General features: G+C 42.8%; 2 protein-coding genes across 4 annotated transcripts; both read left to right on the top strand.

Moving 5' to 3' along the window:
- The first annotated feature begins 267 nt into the window (after positions 1-267).
- Positions 268-7,178, top strand: LOC109951201 (S-adenosylmethionine synthase-like). Its single transcript, XM_020585543.1, is given in 9 exon segments — positions 268-446; positions 1,802-1,879; positions 3,598-3,720; positions 3,898-3,982; positions 3,984-4,140; positions 5,324-5,542; positions 5,613-5,795; positions 6,630-6,763; positions 6,848-7,178. Coding segments are annotated over 9 exon segments (1,170 nt in total). The 5' UTR covers positions 268-370; the 3' UTR covers positions 6,963-7,178.
- Positions 7,179-7,823: 645 nt separating this feature from the next.
- LOC109951191 (aryl hydrocarbon receptor-like) lies at positions 7,824-19,582 on the top strand. 3 transcript variants are annotated; one of them, XM_020585521.1, is made up of 12 exons: positions 7,824-8,055; positions 8,178-8,307; positions 9,552-9,730; positions 12,930-13,042; positions 13,125-13,214; positions 13,302-13,422; positions 13,777-13,916; positions 14,580-14,782; positions 14,905-15,014; positions 15,153-15,294; positions 16,129-17,682; positions 18,296-19,582. In XM_020585521.1, exons 2-12 carry the CDS (start codon positions 8,249-8,251, stop codon positions 18,312-18,314), a joined length of 2,730 nt encoding a protein of 909 aa, XP_020441177.1. In that variant the 5' UTR covers positions 7,824-8,055; positions 8,178-8,248; the 3' UTR covers positions 18,315-19,582. The 3 variants fall into 3 exon arrangements, with proteins under 3 accessions (XP_020441177.1, XP_020441176.1, XP_020441178.1); XM_020585520.1 differs by having other exon boundaries at positions 7,824-8,307; XM_020585522.1 differs by lacking the exons at positions 7,824-8,055; positions 8,178-8,307; positions 9,552-9,730 and adding an exon at positions 10,887-11,164 and having other exon boundaries at positions 18,296-19,581.
- The last annotated feature ends 848 nt before the right edge of the window (positions 19,583-20,430 follow it).

The raw sequence follows: 20,430 nt of genomic DNA on the forward strand, positions 1-20,430 counted from the left end.
AATTGTTAAATATTACATTCATACGTGTAACTGTTGTTTTGATAAATGACTTTAATAGATACTTGGAAAGTATTAAACTTAAAAAAAGGCAAACCTGTTAAAATAATACACTTGTGTGAGGTTTACTCTCGACTTTAAGTTATTTATCGGGCTCTGTTTTCTTCATTATCTGTTGTTCAGGTTAATGTTTTCCTTCTGCTCTGTTCTGTCTGCTCTCTGAAATAATAAAGCTTTAATTTAAAAAAGAGTAAAAGGAAAAACCCTTCGGAGTTAATGATTGCCGGGTGTAATCAGTGTGAACGTCAGAGAAGACGTGGAGCCGGCCGCAGGTCCGTTCAGTCCGACTTCCGGTACCGACCGACGGCTGAAGATGAACCCGAGCGGCGGGGCCCGCAGCGGGAAGACGTTCCTGTTCACATCCGAGTCTGTTGGAGAAGGACACTCGGGTACAGTCTCCATGTTCGACCGTGTAGCTGTGTTGTGTGTGTTGTTGTGCATTGACAGGCTGTGTGGACGTGCAGGTTTTCTGTTTTAACACAATTCACTGGTTTCATAGCTGGGATTTTAGAAACACCGAGGTCGTTACTGGTCCCATTAACCCCTCGGTGCTGGAAGAAGTGGAGCCTTTATCTAGTGACTCTACCAAAACGTCGCCCCCATAAGTAGAGCTGATGTGATTCTCAAAGGGAAATGGCTCCACAGCTGTTTGGATAACTGGTTGTTAGTTTTCAGTCATTTTTAAGGAAAATGTTACAAGTCTCTGAGGAGTTTTGTGTCTTAGTTTTATATGATAATAAACTGAATCTCTTTGGATTTTGGACAAAACATGTTTCCAGATGTCACCCTGAACTTTGGGAAATTATGATGGACATTATTTTCCCCAATTTTGTGAATTTATAAAAGAAATTAATTAATGATTTAATTGAGAAAATAATTAACAGATACATGGATAATCAAAATCATTTGCAGCTTATTACAGCTACACAATCTGTATTGAAAATACGACTTGAGTAGAACTGTTAAGTTCTTGTTCCACACTGCAAAAATGCTCCATTGCTTTAAGTAAAAGTGCTTAAGTATTATCAGGAAAATGTACTGGAAGTATTTAAGAGTACAAGTAAAACGTTCCCTGTCAGTGCTGGACCACCAGGGACCCCACACCCCCACGTTCACTCCATATCATTAGGGTCTATGTAATTTGATTAATCACAGATTTGTTCAGACTGACGAGTCTTCGTCATCCATATAGTAGGAACTCTAGTTAGGTCCGAGCTAAACTCTAAGGCTGCAACCAGTGATTGTTTTCATTATCTGACAGTTTAATAATCAGGTGACTGTTCAGTGTACGAAATGTCAGAAAAGGTGAAAAATGCCCTTTAAGTCAGTGGAAGGGTATTTCACAAAATGCTCCTTTAAACTGAGTAGTTTATTCAGGGCAGTTCCTCTTGAGGTGACGTGTTTTCCTGCATAAAGTTAAATGTTTTTGTTTTAAATGTTAAGGTATTTTCCACTTACCCCCAGTAAATGTGACTGTTATTATCTTATTGTTATATTTTATTGGCCTAAAAGTGGCCAAATTTAAATATGCTGACTAAAAATACTGGCATTTGTCTAAATGTTTGTAACGTAACTGTAGACTTTAGGTTTATCCAAGAGTGTGAAAGCCTCCAGTGTCCAGACACAACAATCGACACGTCCTCAGTGGTGACTACAACCCTGTTGACACTGTTAATGATCGGTGCAAACAGAAACACTGCGCTGCCTGTTCTTTTCTTTTACATCTCTGACTTTTGGTCCACAGATAAAATGTGTGATCAGATAAGTGATGCCGTACTCGACGCGTCGTTGAGCCAAGACCCTGACTCTAAAGTGGCCTGTGGTGAGTTTCTGACTTATGATACTATTATTACTCTCATTAGTCATGTTTCAAATTTAAGACCAATTTTTGCTGAATTTCCACAAACGTCTGCAAGAGAAAATTCAAATATAACTGTAGCAGGTGTCAAAATAGTACAGGCAACTGTACTTGTTTGAATCCAGGATCAAAGGTATTTGATAATTAATAATTAAACAGCCATATGTCTCAGACTGGACCAGTGTTTGCCTTTTAGATCAAAGTTCAGAATTTGCTGCCTTGTGTCTCGTCATGTTTTCAGCTCTGTCTGAAGCATCTCAGTTAGAGGTAGGGCTGGGGATCCTGGAAAAAACAGTCTGAAAGTAGACAACAGAAGAAGTCCCACCTTTTTGTTCTGACTTCTCTCCAAAGCCGCTCCTCTAAAACCCACCACACTACTACAGATGTCAGGAAAATAACAAATGCCCCCAAACAAAACCAAAGTGATAATGACCTGTCCAGCAGAAACATGGCTGCCATGGCGTCACTGTTCAGTCCCTTTTGTTCTTTCAGTTGTCGCCGTTGTTCAAAAGCCACACTAACGTTAATTCTGGTTTTACTTCTTGCAGCATCCAACTTCTTTTAAGTTATAACTTTCTCCAGTATGGTGTTACCCGCCCAGACCTGCAGCCCTGAACTGAGTTATAGACCTCTGGTTCATGGCTAAGCTGCTTTAGCACTGGCTCGTAACCATTAGCTAGCCTTAGACGTTCGGGCTTTTCCGGCGAGGACAAGTGAAGAGGAAGGCGGCTAACTCTGTCTTTGGTAAAATGAATGCTGCATGTGGCCTTTGGTGCCCAGCTAACTGCATTCCACTCCTGTCTATACACTTAGAGCTGACTACTGTTTGGCTGCCATGTAAAAGCAGTCTGTTCCATGTCTTCTCGCTCTCACACTGCAGGTCGTAATTACTGGTGACAACACCAACATTACCCATAAGAACATGTGACTGAAAGGGGAAGGTCTGGCCTGTGACATCGATCTCTGTTTGTGAACCAAAGCTGCTGTTGCTCACTAGCTTTAGCTATAAAAAGAGCAGTCACACGTCTGCCTGCAACCGTGACACCGCGTGGGAGACTCTTGGCTCATGTAAGGATGGGGGGGCGCCCAGGTAGGAAGTAGGTTACAGGCAGGTGGGCCGTCCAATGGTTTTGCCTGGGACGAGTAAAATTATTGGTCAGGTGTTTTCCACATGTGATGGATGTTTTTCTTTATGTTGTCAGTGCAGTTTTTGTATTAATTATCATCTGGATGAAAAGAGAAATTCAAGATATTTAACAAAAAATACTTCTGGAAGGAATCGCCAACGCGACCTTTAACAGTAAATGTCATTCTGGTTTCTATAGAAATCCTCCTTGTCCGCTCTTATTACAACTTTTTCTTTGTAATTCACATTTTTCAGCAGGTTTTCTAAAAGGTAAAGAAAACATGAGGTGACATAAGACAGGATATTCCAGCAACTCAATGAAGAACATGTAACAAATCAAAATAAAGCAAATGTTGATGCTCCATGTAAAATAAATCAGCTGAATAAGGAAGAATAACAAAGAACTGATACAAGTATAAATAAAATACCTCATTAATATAACAAATACTGAATAGCACCATTTTTTATTTATTCTCTATGAAGCTGCTTCGACTTGGTCATGAAAAAAAAACACAAGTGTCTGATTCATCTTGGTTTATGAAACGTCTTGTTGCAGAATGTGTGACGAAGACGGGGATGATTTTACTGATTGGAGAAGTGACCTCCAAGGCCATAGTGGATCTCCAGTCAGTGGTCCGAAACACCGTGAAGAAAATCGGATACGATGACTCTTCTAAAGGTGCCGTGTCACTGCTAGGTTTTATTTCCTGAACTTAAAAAAACTCAAAACAGTTGAACAGTGGATAAAGAAGGCCAGTAGGACAAATCCTCTCATTATTAACGCAGTACATGAACGTGTGACAACATATTCAAGGCTCTCTAAATATTTTCAGGTGTTTTTGGAAACGGTTGCAAGAACTTCAGTTTAAAGATTTGAATTTAATCTATGCTTTTGACACGTCTGCACGCGATCACATGACTGTTTCTGTCCTTATGGAGCTGCTCATCCTTCCAGGGTCTGATGTTTGGCTACGCCACAGATGAGACCGAGGAGTGTATGCCTCTAACCATCCTTCTGGCTCACAAGCTCAACTACAGGATGAAGGAGCTGTCACTCAACGGAGAGTGTCCATGGATACGACCCGACTCCAAGTCACAGGTGATCCACTTCAGAGCTCAGACTGTGAACCACAACGTTCCCAGTCTGACTCTGGCCTTTGTTGCAAGATATTCTCCAACTCCCTTCATTTCCTGTTTAATGAAATCAGAAAAACAACTTAAAGGTACTTAAGAAATGTGTCTGTGTGGCTGTTTGGTAAAGTGGGACTATAGTAGCGGCCCGTGGGCCAAATCCAACCCTTTGCACAGTTTAACTATCATTAACTATCCACTGCAGATAACAGTGTGCTGATAGGAGGCAACAGTAACAACAGCAGTCTGAAATGAAACAAGTCATTATTGTGTTTAGATAACACATTATAGATCCGATCTGTTGGCGGCGTATGGAGGTCGCTCAGAATCCTCCTGGATCATGATCTTCATATTTAGTAATGTCGCCATGATTGTCTATTCTGCACACTCATCTGTTTGTCCTGCAAGAAGGACCCCTCCTCTGTTTCTCTTCCTGGGGTTTCTTCCATTTTTTAAAATCTGATTTGAGGGTGTAAGGACTTCGGGGGGTAAGGTTGTGAGACTTGGCTACATAAATAACTAGAATTACTGACTCCACCAACCAGTCAAAGTCACAGGAGTGGGAGAGGTGAGGTCACTGCGACCTTGACCTTTGGCCACCAAAACTAGTTCATCCTTGAGTTTAAGTGGACATTTCTGCCAAATTTGAAGAAATCCCCTCAAAGAATTCCTGAGATATCACCATCCCCAGAGTGAGATGAACCGACATCCTGAAAACACAATGCCTCTGACTGCTGCGTTCACGGCACAGGGGCATAAAAACTGACCTGACTTGACTAGTTCAGCACAAAAATTTGTGTAAACAAACACATTTTTGCTAAATGTGTTTTACAGTAGTATTAGCTCCTAGTAGCACTAATGGGAAAAGTAACATCTGGCACCAGGTACAATTCTAAAGCAGGTTATGTATCAATTAGAAATTGAAAAAAGAAATAACTGACAGCATGTAGGTGTTGGCCGTCCACTGAACAGTATCAAAAAAACTAAGCCCATGGTTCAGACCCAGGTTTAGGGCTTTAACACGGGGTGAGCCTGTCCTGATCGAATCTCTCATCTACTGTCAGCTCAAAGGTAAATACTTGGAACAGTTCACCATGGTATAAGTCATGAGTTAAGAGTTTGATCTTAACTTGGTGCTGTCTCATCTGCAGGTCACGGTGGAGTATAAAGACAACATGGGAGCCATGGAGCCGCAGCGTGTGCACACGGTGGTCATCTCAGTGCAACACAGCCCTGACATTACGCTGGAGGAGATCAGACACAACCTGATGGAGAAGGTGGTGAAGCTCATCATTCCTGCCAAGTACTTGGATGACAAGACCATCTACCATCTGCTGCCCAGTGGAAAGTTCCTTAATGGAGGCCCGCAGGTTAGAAACCACACAGAGAGATTGGTTGAGTGTGGGCACATGTGAGCTGACTGACATTCTCTGCCACCAGAGTGATGCGGGACTCACAGGGCGTAAAATCATAGTGGACACCTATGGAGGATGGGGCGGACACGGAGGAGGGGCTTTCTCTGGAAAAGACTACTCCAAGGTGGATCGGTCCGGAGCATATGCAGCACGCTGGGTCGCCAAGTCTCTGGTCAAAGCCGGGCTGTGCAGGCGAGCCCTGGTTCAGGTGAGGACATTCACAGTTCACAGCCCAAAGACGCCTCTGGTTCCTGTTGCCATCGTGTGTGCAAGATGATGTGGGCCCCCAGACTGAAAGAGACACAAAATGTCTATAAATCACAGCAGCCATTTTTCTTTGTCATTTTGTGTCTCTATGTAACAGTTGTGCATGTTTTTAATAGTATTTTGTGATGAAAGTCTTTGTTGTGCCTTTTTTCACTCTGTTGTTCCTCTGTAGTAGTTTTGTGTTTCTATGTGGTTGTTTTGTATCTTTTGTAGTTGATTTGAGTCTTTGTGGTCATTTTGTGCCTGTCTGTACTCATTTTGTGTCTTCGAAGTGTTTTTGTGACTACTTGGATGTGGTTGTTTTGCGTCACTTTGTGGTAATTCTGCATTAATTTGTAATGTAGTGTAGTTTTGTGATAATTTAGCATATTTTTTTAAATCACTGCCTTTGTTAGTTTGTGTTTTGTGAGTCTTTGCAGTGGTTTTGTCTCTGTGTTTGTATTGTGTCTTTTTCAAGTCAGTTGATTGATCCAATAAGAAATGGTAACAACCACTTCAGTTATCTTCAGTTTGCTTCATGGAGCTTTAATTTCAGCTCATGTTTTTGCTGTTCAAATAGCTAATATTTCACTCTGAGGTGAAGAGGAAGTTTGGACATTTCCCTCCAGTTACTTTGTAATTTGTGCAGTTTATTGCACAAAACTAACTCTTCTTATTGACCTTCATGTAAACCTTCAGTCACACCGGCCTGTTTCTACCCCCAGCACGAGCACACATTCGCCAGAAATCTGTCTCTGGAGACTGAGAGCCCCAGTGTCATGTCTCTGTGTTTTAGATCTCCTATTCCATTGGTATAAGCCGCCCTCTGTCCATCTCAGTGTTTCACTACGGCACATCGGACAGGGATGAAGATGAGCTCCTGCAGATAGTACAGAAGAACTTTGACCTGAGGCCTGGAGTCATTGTGAAGTATGTGTAGTTTTTCACAACTGCAAACCTGAAACATCTTTTACTGTAAATGCAACAGTGTTATATTGACTGTTTCTTTTACAGAGAGCTGGGTTTGAAGCAGCCAATTTACCAAGACACTGCCTGCTACGGTCACTTTGGCAGAAAGGAGTTCCCCTGGGAAAAACCAAAACCTCTGGTGTTTGGAGTCAAACACTAAATCAGTCTAAAAACAACCTAGAATCCAATTTGAGTCTCTGGTTCCATTTATCTAAATACAATGGGGGGAAATCTTACCTAATTTTTGCCCTTAAACTGTAAAGACAACGGTCAGTGCCTTTAACAAGCATGAATTTTAATTTTAATTTTTTATAATTATTATTATTACTTACAAAAGCCAAGATCGAGGTGCTGTTGTATAAGAAACTGTAGCTGGTCAAAAAATTGCATAAAATCTTTTACTGCTAAATTTATAAAAATCGTGTATTTTGGTTGGATGTAATATACAATGTTTGATAATTAAAAATTAAAAAATTAAAAAAACATGAAAAACTCAGTTTTGTTTTATTGACACTGGTGGAATGTAACAGTTCCTCATGCACTTTACCTCATCTCAAATTTTAGGTACTTGTCTTTAAATATTTCCATCTATTCCACTTTATACTACTACTCCAGTTTTACAGTTCAGACAGACTTTTTACTACACTACATGTATTTGACTGAAGTAATTACCTGATTAATATGGAGTGGTAGAAGCAGTAAAAGAATTAAGACTATTTACTTGAGTAAAAATAGAAATGCAACAATATAAAAATAGTAACTTCTTTACTGCATTAAACCCTTAAGTGACATTAGAGAGGCTACTATAAATATCAAAAGTAAAGGTACACAGCATGCAGCAAAATGTGTGATATTATATAATTTTTAATTATTATTATTAATCTGTTAATATGTTTTTAACCTTTGGATAGAGTCAGGCTAGCTACTGAGTACAGTAATATATCGTAAAGTCAGTGAGATTATTTTATTATAGTAGTAGGTAATGTGGCCATACTTCCGATCCGGAAGTCGCCAACTGCCATTAAATAAACGAAGAAGAAGCTGAAAGTTGCGCTGCTGCTTTTGGCTTGTGATACTTTACAGCTCCACACGGGGGCAGAATTACACCTGTGAACAGAATGTGTTTCACAGCTGACGACACGGAAGACGCACGGAGGACGGTTCACACCAGTACTAACCTCTGGGCCGGGGGTGCTCTGATGCTCGGGGGGCTGAAGCCGGAGAGGACGCACAGACCAAGGGCTGGCTGCGGTGTGAGTGCCGCTGAACTTCCCTTGGAAAGTTTGTCACTTTTTAACTGTGACCGAAAGTGTTGCTGCAAAACACTGTCTGACAACATATTTGGATTATTTGTCGTTTGGGTCTGAACGTGCAGTTCAGACTTCTACCGGATCTTGGCAGCAGGAAAAGAAAACTCTTATCCTCGTCTGAAACCTGAGCGACAACATGCTGGGGACCGGTGGAGGATACGCAGTGAAGAGGAGGAAGAAGCCCGTCCAGAAAAAGTACGTTTTAATGTTTACAAAGGTGATATTTTTAATTTCACCTCAGTCTATGAAATAGCCCAGTATACCTGAAGTGCGTGGGCACTGACGTTGGGTCAAACCTCACGATCACAATACGTATTATTGTAATTATCATTATTATTATTATTACTATTATTATTATAGTGATGATCAGGTGTTCGCACCAAGGCACGGGGTTATTTTAGCTTTACTTGTGTGGTTTATAACTTCTGAACAGGTAGGTAGTTCACCTGCAGCCATGCAACGGAAATGACGTCACGAGTAGCTATTAAAAACTATGTCACAACATTACCCTGAATACTGTTTGTTTTGTTCGACCAGTAGTTCAAAACCCCAAGATATTAATTTACAGCCACAGATGACATAGAAAGAAGATCAAGGGTTACAAGTGGATGTAAACAAAATGTGGACTTAGCAGTTGTTTTATAAGAGTGAGGGTGTATTCACTGTTTGTTACAGTTGTAAGGACTTCACACTGCTGGATGGAAACTAAACAGGGGGCCTTGAATGTCTTTAACAGGCTGCTCCGTTCTGTCTTCTCTATCTGAGTCTCTTACATGGAGGGATGGCACACATGGCCGCAGCATGTCCGAGATAAATCTGAGGGGTCATGAGATCATTAATAAGTTTAACTAAGTTTAATATAGAAATCTGTGTAAATGTGAGACATTTTAAATCAGGAAACTGTCCATATACAAGTTATCATATTGTGGAAACGGTTTACTACTCCAAAGCTGCATGCACATCTCCAGTTGTTTATTAACAGGAAACTTGTGTTTCCAGTCTTGTAATTATAAAAGTATGAACAACACTTTCAGCCCCTGCTGGCTCTAAAAACCAGGAAGTTGAAGTTTCATTTGATGTGGTTCAGAGTTTATTTGGGTGGCAACTGATGTTGTCTCTTACTAATTCAGTAGTGGATATTTTAACAGATGGTTCAGAGTTTATTTGGGTGGTAACTGATGTTGTCTCTTACTAATTCAGCAGTGGATATTTTAACAGATGTACTGTTTTTATGAACAGGAATCATGAGTATGTCCGTGAGACACACGTCTCCTACATCCATGCATACAGACGTTCACATGTCCCCTATCAGTTTGTTACAGGATCTGAGAAATGTACCTTGCACCTGAAACACCCGCTCAAACTCTAGATGGAAATTCCACTGTGAGCTGTAGATTGTCAAGCTGTGTCATTGGACATATTCTTTTGTCTCGTTTCAGTGCGAAGCCTCCACTAGTGAAGACCAGTCCGTCCAAACGCCACAGAGACCGTCTGAATGTAGAGCTGGACAGTTTGAGCAGCTTGCTACCGTTCCCTGAGGAGGTCCGAGGTCACCTGGACAAACTGTCGGTGCTCCGGCTCAGCGTGGGATACCTCAAGGTTAAGAGTTACTTCCATGGTCAGTAATATTTACCTCAGTTTGTGAGTTCACACACACTAGCTTTGGTAATTAAGAGTGAAGGTTACACAGAGAAGGTCACATGAAACCTGTTTCTGAAATTTTGAAAGTGAGAGACGGTGTGTGTGTGAAAATACTGTATTTGACGTGCAGGAGCAGAGTGTAGCGGGTATGTGCAAGTACAGTTTAATGCACTGTTACTTTGTGTTTCACAAACCTAAGAGTTCTGTGGCATGTGCGAAGGTGTGGCCTATAAGTCAGTGCTCCCTCCTTTGGCACACACTTGGAACTTTGTGTTTCTTGATCATGGTGGTATTTGGAAGTGCTCAGAGCCCAAAACACACTAACAGTGGTTATGCATGTAAAACACAGGAAAACACATTTGAAGTGATAAAATATGCCTCAGGTTCACATGTGTGTATCACAAGTGAAATCATTATGCTGTTATGTTGCCTGTGTGATAGCCAGAGGAGCGTATCAACTCCATCAGAGGTGTGTGAGATGGACGACTGAAAAAACACGGCAGAAATGCTTTCTGTGTGTGTTGGGCAACACGGTAAAATTGATCCTCCTCTGCAGTGCACACAGCTTTGTGAATTAACAGCACATACAGTGGTGAACTGAGCAGCTTAACAGCAACTTGAGGAGAAGAGGCGCGTGCTCAGTCGGATTATTACCTGTGTTAAACTGTGTGCAACACGTGAACGTGTACATTTGTGGTATTTTTTGGTCTTGCATTTGTCCAAAGTAGCTGTTGCTCCACCATTTTTTGCTGCAATTCACTGACATGTGAATCTTTCCTGTCTGTTCCATCCACTCCATAGGACGTGAACATAGCACAACCCTAAACTGAGATATCTTGGATTTCTCGAAGCTCCTGCAGAGCCACAGAAGACAATAAGCTTCTGCTCTCACAGACAAAGTGTCCACACTTCCACTTTAATTATTTGTGTGCACAGTTTAAATGATATGTTTACTGTCAAACCGGATCAATGCACGGTGCTGCCACTTCCTAACCAGAACATGTGCTTGATTCTAACAAAACTACAAGTAGCCAGTGAGGTTCTGACGTTCAAACAGCAGCAGAGTCCAACAAGCTTTTGTCCCTCTTTGTGCCTCTGCGGCTCTGCTATCAGCCGGCTGATCGCTGTCTTTGTCCCTCTTTGTGCCTCTGTGGCTCTGCTATCAGCCGGCTGATCGCTGCTGCTGATGGAGCAGTGGGGCGCTGCAGAGGGAGGAGGGTCAGCAGCGCCACGTGAGGGCTCTTGTTGGGAGTGTTTTTGAATGGAGACATTTGAAGACGTCACACACTCGTTCCCACTGCATCTTCACAGTAGCTGAGCGATTATTTATCACACAACCCTCAGACTAGCTAACGTCTGACTGGAGATTGTCCTGGAAGTGAAGATGTATAAGACGATTTAAAAAGGAAGGGTGAGTTGATCTGTAAAATCTCATAGGAGTGGGATGAGTCTGATAAAGTAGAGACGTAACAGTGGAAAATGATGAAGAGGAGCTGGGGGAGGGCCTATCAGATGAAGACTATATCTCCATCAGCGTGTTGTGTCATCATACATCACACCGTGAACACGTTATCTCCTCCCAGGTTTGATGTTCGTCCAGCTGTTGTCTGGTTTAATGTTACGTAACCTTTGGCTTTGGGAAATGAGAGTATGCATAATGGCACAATGATTAATCAGTTAATAGCCAAAATGACTGGAAGACGATAGTGAAATGAAAGTAGTTGTTAGTTTTCCATAATTGATGACTTTTAATTTTTGTTTTCAGACTGTGGCACTGCTACTTTTGCTTCATTCAGTCTGGGTACTTCCTCCTCCACTGACTCTGTTGCACAGACTCGTCTGTTGTTTCCTGCTCTGAATGAGTCCCAGGTGATGCTGCTGCCACCGCCAGGTGTTGGGGTTGCCATGGTGAATGGAGGGGGCAGCCAATTTGGCTGGCAAGCTGGCGGTTCATGAACAAGGTTGCAGTGAGGTGGCTGTTGTCATTAACACCCCAGCTGATTTTTCTCCAAGATAAAGCTCATCATAACCCAAAGATACTGAGGCCCGACTGCAGCTCTTTTACTTAATTTGGACATATTTGATTGTAAAGCAGTGACTCATGGGGCATCGAGGCATTAACGTACCCATGTGCGGCCTCAGGGAACCTCTAGCATGGCTGTAAACTCCACTTTCCAAAGTCTGAAGGGGTACAGCACCCCACACCTACAGAAGGGAGGAGGGAAACGGCAGGAGTGAAGTGGAGTGGGGAGGCCAGGTTACAGACTCAGGTCAAACATTCATGTTCAGCCTTTCAGTAAAACTGTCCTGTTTGTTTAGTCGTCCTCATTTCTTGCACATTGTGTTCAGTTTCTCAGTGTCACGCTGAGCTCAACACTTGATGCCATGTTCCTGCTGCAATAACAAACTCAGGGTTCTTTCAGTCAGTCATCTGAGCTTGTAGAAAGCCGCTCATCACTGAGATGTCATGGCAGAATTCATGGGTTTGTGGAGGGGAGACTCGAGGCAGGTCGAGTGGGTTTGTTTTAAAAAAGGACGGAGGAGAGAGGGGAGGGAAGTTTGTTAGTGTGCCAGTCATTAGTGTGAGAAAAGGAAAAGAGGTATCGCTTGGCTGAGTGAATGCCGGCCATCACAGATTAGATTACAGATTTGGCCAAAACTTTAAAATCTCTTCTTTTTAGCACAGATGGAAAGTACTGTTCTGTCCCGTTGACCACAGGAAACAGGACCCGTGTTGAGTTTCTGGACGGCTGAGTTTTCAGCGTTTCTGCAGATACAGCATCTCTTGCTAATTTTGGGGAACCTCTCCACTGCTGATTCTGGGTGCATGTGTTTTTCTTGCACAAATAATTGGATACTGTGCAGATGTGTACACATAAAAACACATTTTCTGATTTTCTGCTTTGTTGGCTGCACAAATAAATAAACCAGAGAGACATCAGCAGGGATGCAGCAAAGACACAGACCACACAGCAAATGCCGTAGAAACGCACTTGATAAAAGTACAATATTTGCCCCCAGTGAAGCGTAAGGTGTAAATGTACTTAGTTACATTCCATCTCTGAGCTTCATGACATTGATATATTACTCTGTGCTTGCTATAAATCTCAGTGATCTGTGTGCGAGTAGCCAACTTGTTTTCTGACTGAACCATTTGCTCTTTTTGGATATTGCAGCGATGCTCCAGAAAAATGCGAGATCAGCTCCCCTTGTCACAGCAAATGGCAGAAATGGGCAGTCTGTGTCGCTGGATGGAGTCAGTTTCTCTGAGGGAGAGTTCCTGCTGCAGGTACAGAAACAAAACGTACAGTAGGATTACTTGTCTGCACCACTGTTCGTGGGATTTATGTGTGTTTCCATAATGTCTTTAGGCTCTGAATGGTTTTGTGTTGGTTGTGACGACTGATGGCACAATCTTCTATTCGTCCCCGATGATCCAGGACTTCTTGGGCTTCCATCAGGTTAAACTCTGACACTTAACAGAGTGTGAATGCCGCAGTGTGTGTTGTTCTAATGAAAGGTTAAATGTGAACTCTGTCTGTCGACAGTCTGATGTGATGCACCGGAGTGTGTATGAGCTCATCCACATGGACGACAGAGAGACGTTCAGGTGTCAGCTCCACTTTGCCCTCAACCCCAGCGAGAGTGAATCGGATGTCAAAGCAGGAGGTACAAGACCTTACTCATCAGTGAGTCATTGCTTAAAGGATAAGGCTGGAGATTTTCTGTGTTTTCAAAACAACACAACATCCCCATGGAGAGCCTGAAAACATCAGTGAATTCTCTGACATTTTATAGACGAATGAGAAACTTTTTGGAGATAAAAAATGGAAATAATTGTTAGGTGCAGCTCTAATTGACATTTTTTATGATGTAAGTAATGTAAATGTCTGTGTACCAATCAGATTCTACAGACAGGTACAGAGTTGGTGTTATGTGGAAAAGTACCTGTCCAAATATAGAAGGCAGATGTGGTGGATACAGTACAGAAACTTTTCTAAGATGAATATCGTTCCCCTGCAGATGGGCCATCCAGCAGCAAAGCTTCAAGCAGTTCTCAGAACATGTTGCCTCTGTACATCCCTCCAGAGATCTCCTCTTTCCCGGAAAGAAGCTTCTGCTGTCGCTTCCGCTGCCTCCTGGACCACAACTCTGGATTCCTGGTAGGACAATCAAAGCATTTGTTGAACAAGCCATGCTAGCAGCTCTCATAGGCAGTACATTGATACCGAGGTGCTTTGAGCTAAATTTTTACTGTCTTAGTTTAGCCTGTTAGCACAAAATAGAGCTGAGGCTGATGGGAATGTCTTTAACCACCACAGTAAGGCACCATGGATTTAGCCTGAGAGACAAGAGTGTTAGCAAAACAGGTGGAAGAGGACTCATAGCACCATGTTGCTGCACAGCAACAGCTGAAGATCTTCTGGACTTTGGTGGCCGGGCAGTAAAAGAACCAGTTCAGAGAGACCTTCCTGAAACTGAACCTGAAAATCAGTTGGAAACTATAAAAGTCAGGGGGACAGGAATAAAATGAAGTGAAATAGTTGCACTTGAACTGGAAATTACGCCCTTGCGCAAAACCACAAACATTATTGTGGCACTAGAGATAAAATCGGGCTCGAATACGTCATAAGAATAGTTCCTCATGAATGTCAAGTTTTTATGGCAATCCATCCATCAGCAGTCGAGATATTTTACTCTGGTGGATTGACTGACAAGCGCTGAGGCTCCACTGCTAGTATGGCTAACAGTCCCACTGATACATACTTGATAGGTTTGTTTGTGTAACTACATGCCTCAGTGTAACCGTGTCTCGTCCACTACAGACTCTAAACTTCAATGGACGTCTGAAGTTCCTGGATTTGCAGGGAAATGCCAGACCTGATGGGAATGTGGCTCCTCCCCAGCTCGCTCTGTTTGCTGTTGCCACACCTCTGCACCCTCTTTTAGTCACAGAGATCCACACTGAGACCCTCTTGTTCCAGACAAAACACAGAATGGACTTTGCTCCTGTGGGCATAGACACCAGGTAGGTCTTAGACATTTTTCACGCCTGACTGTCTCTGTTGACTGTCAGGATAGAGATTGAACCAGAAAGTGAAATGATTCCGTTTCTGCCTCTGACATTCTGTGTGTGTGTTTTCCTTTCAGAGGGAGGCTGGTTTTGGGTTATACAGTGAGAGATCTGGTCACAATAGGCTCTGGTTATCGGTTCATTCATGCTGCTGACATGATGCATTGTGCTGACAGCCACCTCAGGAGTGAGTTATTCTACAAGACAGATCTCATGCTGTTATTAACCTGACTACCTTCATTTACTGTAGCTTCTCTGTCTTATTCATACACTTAAATTATTGCCAGTCTTTTGTCAGCTTTGTGTTCACCTGCTCTGTCATCAGTGATTAAGACTGGAGAGAGTGGCTTCACATTCTTCAGGCTGCTGACCAAAACAGGACAGTGGCAGTGGGTTCAGGCCTCTGCTAGGATAATCTTCAAAGCAGGGAGACCAGACTTCGTTATCTCTTTTCAGAAAGCACTCACGTAAGCATCAGGATCTTTTAAATTTCAGTCCCGGTTGCTTTGCATTGACACCACTGACTGTATATAAAAGCTGGACAAACCCACCGTGACGTCACCCACTGGTTTTCTGAAGAGTGGTTATGAAGCTCAGGTCTGGCCGCCGCCATACTGGTGGTGCTTCACTCTGCCTGTGATGGCGAATCCAAAAATGGACGGAGGCGGAGTGTGAATAGAGCTGAGGTGTGCTGAATGGGCAAAATGAAGGTAGCCACCAGTGGTGGGACCCCCCCTGTCTGTCACTCAAAGTGGCCAAGCCCTTCATTATGCGTAACTTGTAGTATAATTTAGACAGGTAAGCTATTAAAAAAAAAACTCTTTGTTCATTTAACAGGGGAGACTATGGGGGTGGACTCCCCTTTAGAGTCAGTCTAGTGGCCATTCGAGGAACTGCAGGTTTTGGCACTTCCCCAGTGGCTTCACCTGGGACCTGTGGTTACCATGGTAACAGAAAGTGCAGTTTAATACCACACCATTTTAAATTTAACTAAGTATCTTGTATCATAAACAGACGTCTGGCATCAGTAACAAACCAAACTACTGGAAAATTGGCTATAAATTGAATGAGTTGTGGTGATTTTGACCTTCTGCCTTCATACACATCCCTGTACCAACATGGTGGCTGCATCAGCGCATAGCTGTAATGAACAGCAGCAGCTCAGGAGGTGTAATTTCTTATTTGACATGTACTAAACCACTTTACAAGTCTTCCTTGTGTTATGTTTTGTCAGAGTATTCAAATTTTTGGATTGTATAATCAGCCTTTGCTTGTTGCCTTTTATTTGAATTTTTTTGTAGAAATGAAGAAGGAGAGGAGCACTTACATCAGAGAAGACAGCAGCTTCCCTTTAACCTCGCCACTGGTGAAGGTGTCCTGTATGACATTTCTCTGGATCCATTCTCCATCCCTGGTCCTCCTGGCCCCAGTGCTCTGGGCGCTGCTGAGCCCACAACAGACAAACCTCTGAACCCCGCCTCACTCCTGGGATCCCTTCTCCAGCAGGACCACTCCCTTTACACCCAGCCTCAGAAGCCCAGTCCTCGGCTCCCAGTCTGCTCCCAAATAGAGGACCCTGATTTGGAACAACCCCAGCCGTCCTTGGAGCAAGCATTCCTAGACAGCCACGCTCTGCTCACTGGGCCGGGTCAGATCCAGACTTCACAGAAGACGTCTATCACCAGGGACCTCACATCTGAAGCCATGATTGACTCGTTGAAGCAGATTTTGGGAGATATCAGGGGTGGAGGGATAGAGGGACTCGAGGTTGAGGAGACAGAGCTGAGGAACTGGGAGAACACACTCGTCGGGATGACTAGAGAGCGGGAGGACACATCGAGGGAACTTAATCAAATTCTGGCTAGTGATGTCTTCTCATATGTGGAGGAGGCTTTGAGGAGAGAGACCGGTGGGTATGTTCATGGTTCAGATCAGACTGGACCTCATGTTTCTGCAACATTCAGCAGTTTGTCTATTCAAGAACAGCATCCTGTGTTTTCAAACGAAGAGCTGCAGCAGCAGCCGCAGACGGATGTGCAGTCTAACAGGAGTGTAGAGCAGACTCAGCCTGGAAATGTTCTGGGTGATTGGACCGAACTGAACGGTGCTTCTCATAGGGCGGCACACATGCCAAAGCCTGCACAGTGTCCTGACACCCACCAGGACAGCAGCAGTCACCAGTGTGCAAACCAAATCATTTCAACACAATCCTGCCTGACGCATCACTGTTGGCTTCCATCTGTACAAGTCACCGGCAGTATCCACAGCAGCCAACAGTCTGGTTTGGAGCTGAAGGGCCAAAGTGTGCAAGACATGCTAAACCATGCTGGTTCACAGCAGATGTGCACGGGGCCTCGGCTTCAGGGCCCCTCAGTGTGCAAACGACAGCAGCAACAGATGTCGCAGAGTTTTCACCATCACTCAGTTGCACATTCCCCACAGACACCAGGAAGCGTGAACTCATCTGCTTGGTTGTTTCACACACAAACACAGGGATTATCTGACAGCTGCATGTATGATAAAAGAGAAGGCCCCATACTGAGCCCTGCTGCGGTTCCTAGTAGCCAGACAGGGCCTCTCCTGGGATCTACCTGCTCCAGAGGACACACACATGCAACAGGGACGACAAGAAATGCTCCACCCTTCACCCCCTCCCATCCAGACACAGCATTCTCAGTCATCAGCCGGGGGATGATGCCATCAGCCGTTTCCAGCACTCACATGGCTGCGTGCACAGACATCAGTTTTGGTCATGTGAGTGGAGACAGCTGTGGTCTGGGAGCAGCTCAATCAGATTATCCTCCTGAAAATTATCATTACAGTCGTCATTCTTCTGCTGGAACGGTGAAGCTTGGGTAAGATAATCCTGTTGCTAGAACCCGTCAGGCTTTTGAGGTCATCTGGGGGAAACAGAAATTGAATGTCCAACGATTGAGAATGTAAATATAACTGAAGCTTGGCTCAGGTTTCAGGATTACTGGCCTTTTAGGCTAGATGGTCATGATTTGCTGCCCAGTAAAGTAAGAGTAGCAATTTTAGGCATCCAGAGTTGTGGAGGTAGAAGTCCTATTCAGGTTCTGCATGGACGATGTCAAAGGAATGATAGTTGAAGCACTTGGACGGCCTGAAAAGTTGGCAACTGTGTTAAAAAAGTCTGGGAGGGCTGACTGCGTATGAGATGAGCTACAGCTCCCAAGTAGCATTTTGATCTGAAAACATCACTGAGCTTAAAATTAACTGCTGATGCTGGGATGAAATCAAAGGTTGGGTTTTAAATCAGTTCACTGTCAAACTCACTTTTGCAGAAAAGACCAACACAGAAGTAGAAGAGTTAAAATAGGGAGAAACAGAATGAAATGGAACTATTCTCATTAGGAGCTTGACTGGAGCCTTAACCTCTGACAATCTAAACTATGGTGGTTTAAATTTTCAGGGCAATGATCAGATCTTTCTACATCTTTTCTGCAGATCTACACTGTGCCCCTGAATGGCGTTGACCTTCCCCAGAACACCAGACCATAGCTGCTGCTGCACCACACTGTGAGACTGACTGGACGGACAGACGTTCATGGCTGTGCTGGCATCAGTAACTCAGAAAGCCACCAGTGGAAACACGCCTGAGACTATTCCTACAGACAGAGGAATACATAGCTAGGATCTTTTATACAGCTGATGTGTTGTCTGTGGCTCATGAAGACATACGAAGCTTTCAAACTAAAAAAAACTGCTGCGTCAGACTTTTGCTGATAATGTGAGTATCTCCAATCAAACAACCTTATCTAACAGTTAGTTCTTTACACATGTTCAATATGTGGCTGAAGCTGCTAGAATGTGTCCTGTCAGCAGAGTGGAAGCAGGAACCAAGAGGATTTAGTGCACATAGATTTTTCTGTGGAGAACGGAAAAAATGAGCCTAATACAACCGAGTATGAGGAATAACCATATGCAGAAGGACTGTTTCACTTCAGTTTAACTCTTCCTACTGTACGAGTCTGTGACACTGTTGTCCTCTAAACATTCATACCCGCTTCTCATTAGCCATTTGTATCTGTGTGGTTCTTTAAGCAGAGTTTAGAGGATGTGTCCTGATGTCACATCCAAGTTTGTCTCTGTTCCTTTAGCTTCTGTGACTCAATTCAGTTTGTTTTTTTTACAAATGCTATTAAATGATATTGCTTATAAACACTAAATGGGGGTTTAAATAAAGTGATACTATTTTGTGAAACACTACATTATATTTTGTTTATATACTACTTATGATACTAAACTATATTTTAATTTTCTAGTGAATTTGTGGCCTCACAAGCCTGATACATCTCTTACAGTATATAACGATGTGTAGAGATGCATTTGAAAATGGTAGTAAGTTCATTATTTCTAGTGTTTTCACTTGTTATAACACACTTGCACATGGATGTGGGAGAGAAGGCAGCTCTTATGCTCTAAGTGATCGGGTCTAAACTGAAGAGTCAGAACTGTAGAAACATTTTGTATATTTTAAACCATGTATCCAACTCGGACATATGAAACAAGAACTTGTTTGTCAAGTCAAATCATATTCATAATCCCCTACAGTCAAGAAGTGCCTGTAGGAGATTAATACCATATTCATCATCTTCTGTAATTAAATGTAATGTTACATTTGCAGTTGCTTTGTGTTCCATGTGTACAGATATACCCACTCGGTACCAATCTAACTTATTTTACCATTAAAGAATTGTAACCCCTCAGTTGGTCTCCTGTATCCCCATGCCACAGGTGAAAGATTACCTTCATGTGATGATAGTGTGACTTGATTCAAACTGGGTCACCTGTTGACCTCCGGTATCAAACAGGTGTCAGGTTAAGCCCACTATGAACCAGTTCCAGTGTGGCTTGTGTTATTATGTGTGGATCTGTATCTGTGGACATGGCACAGTTAATGTTTTTGTTCCAGTCTTCCTGCTCCCACATCATGGATCCCCTGAGGTTATGTGTTCCCACAAGTCATTATGTAACCACCAGCAGCCTCCCTAGTCTGTCTGTGTTTAGCCTACACATTCTCCTCAGTCATCTTCAGTGCCTTTCTGGACAAAACTGTGTCTTTGATTGGATATGAAATCAAGGGTCTATAGCCATGCTTTTACATGAGTACATGAATTTATATCACATCTTTGTCAGTAATTCCCAGCAGTAGGCTATCTAACAATAATTCCCAGTAATATAATTAACCCTGTAAAGCCCAGCATATCAAAAAATAGCCAGAACATTCTAATTTTTTTGGAACTGAGATGTTTATTAAACCTTTTAACAAAATCCAAAATATAATTCATTATTCGAAATTCAAGATTCACGATTTTTATTTGCCATATATGCATAGACAGACAGCCCAGGCATATAGGAATAGAGGTGCCATATTATTTAGATTATTTTTATTTCTTTTGTATCACATTTGATACATGGGGCATTTTTGGCGATTTTATTTTTGCTCAGAAACCTCACGTATCAAATATGATACGAATGGTTTTATAGGGTTAATCAGTTAATGTTACCGGGTTACAGGAATGGATTACTGAACAGGCCAACGTGTGTGCAGTGAATGTTAGTATTTTCTGAAAGTCACA

Source organism: Monopterus albus, unplaced genomic scaffold (assembly GCF_001952655.1).
Source record: "Monopterus albus unplaced genomic scaffold, M_albus_1.0 scaffold369.1, whole genome shotgun sequence".
Classification (NCBI taxonomy): domain Eukaryota; kingdom Metazoa; phylum Chordata; class Actinopteri; order Synbranchiformes; family Synbranchidae; genus Monopterus; species Monopterus albus.

Excerpts from the sequence above, each read along its gene's own strand:
- LOC109951191 (XM_020585520.1), top strand. The coding sequence starts at position 8,249 with ATGCTGGGGACCGGTGGAGGATACGCAGTGAAGAGGAGGAAGAAGCCC. Across the intron at positions 13,043-13,124 it reads AGGGAGAGTTCCTGCTGCAG|GCTCTGAATGGTTTTGTGTT; the intron begins GTACAGAAACAA and ends TAATGTCTTTAG. Across the intron at positions 13,215-13,301 it reads ACTTCTTGGGCTTCCATCAG|TCTGATGTGATGCACCGGAG; the intron begins GTTAAACTCTGA and ends GTCTGTCGACAG.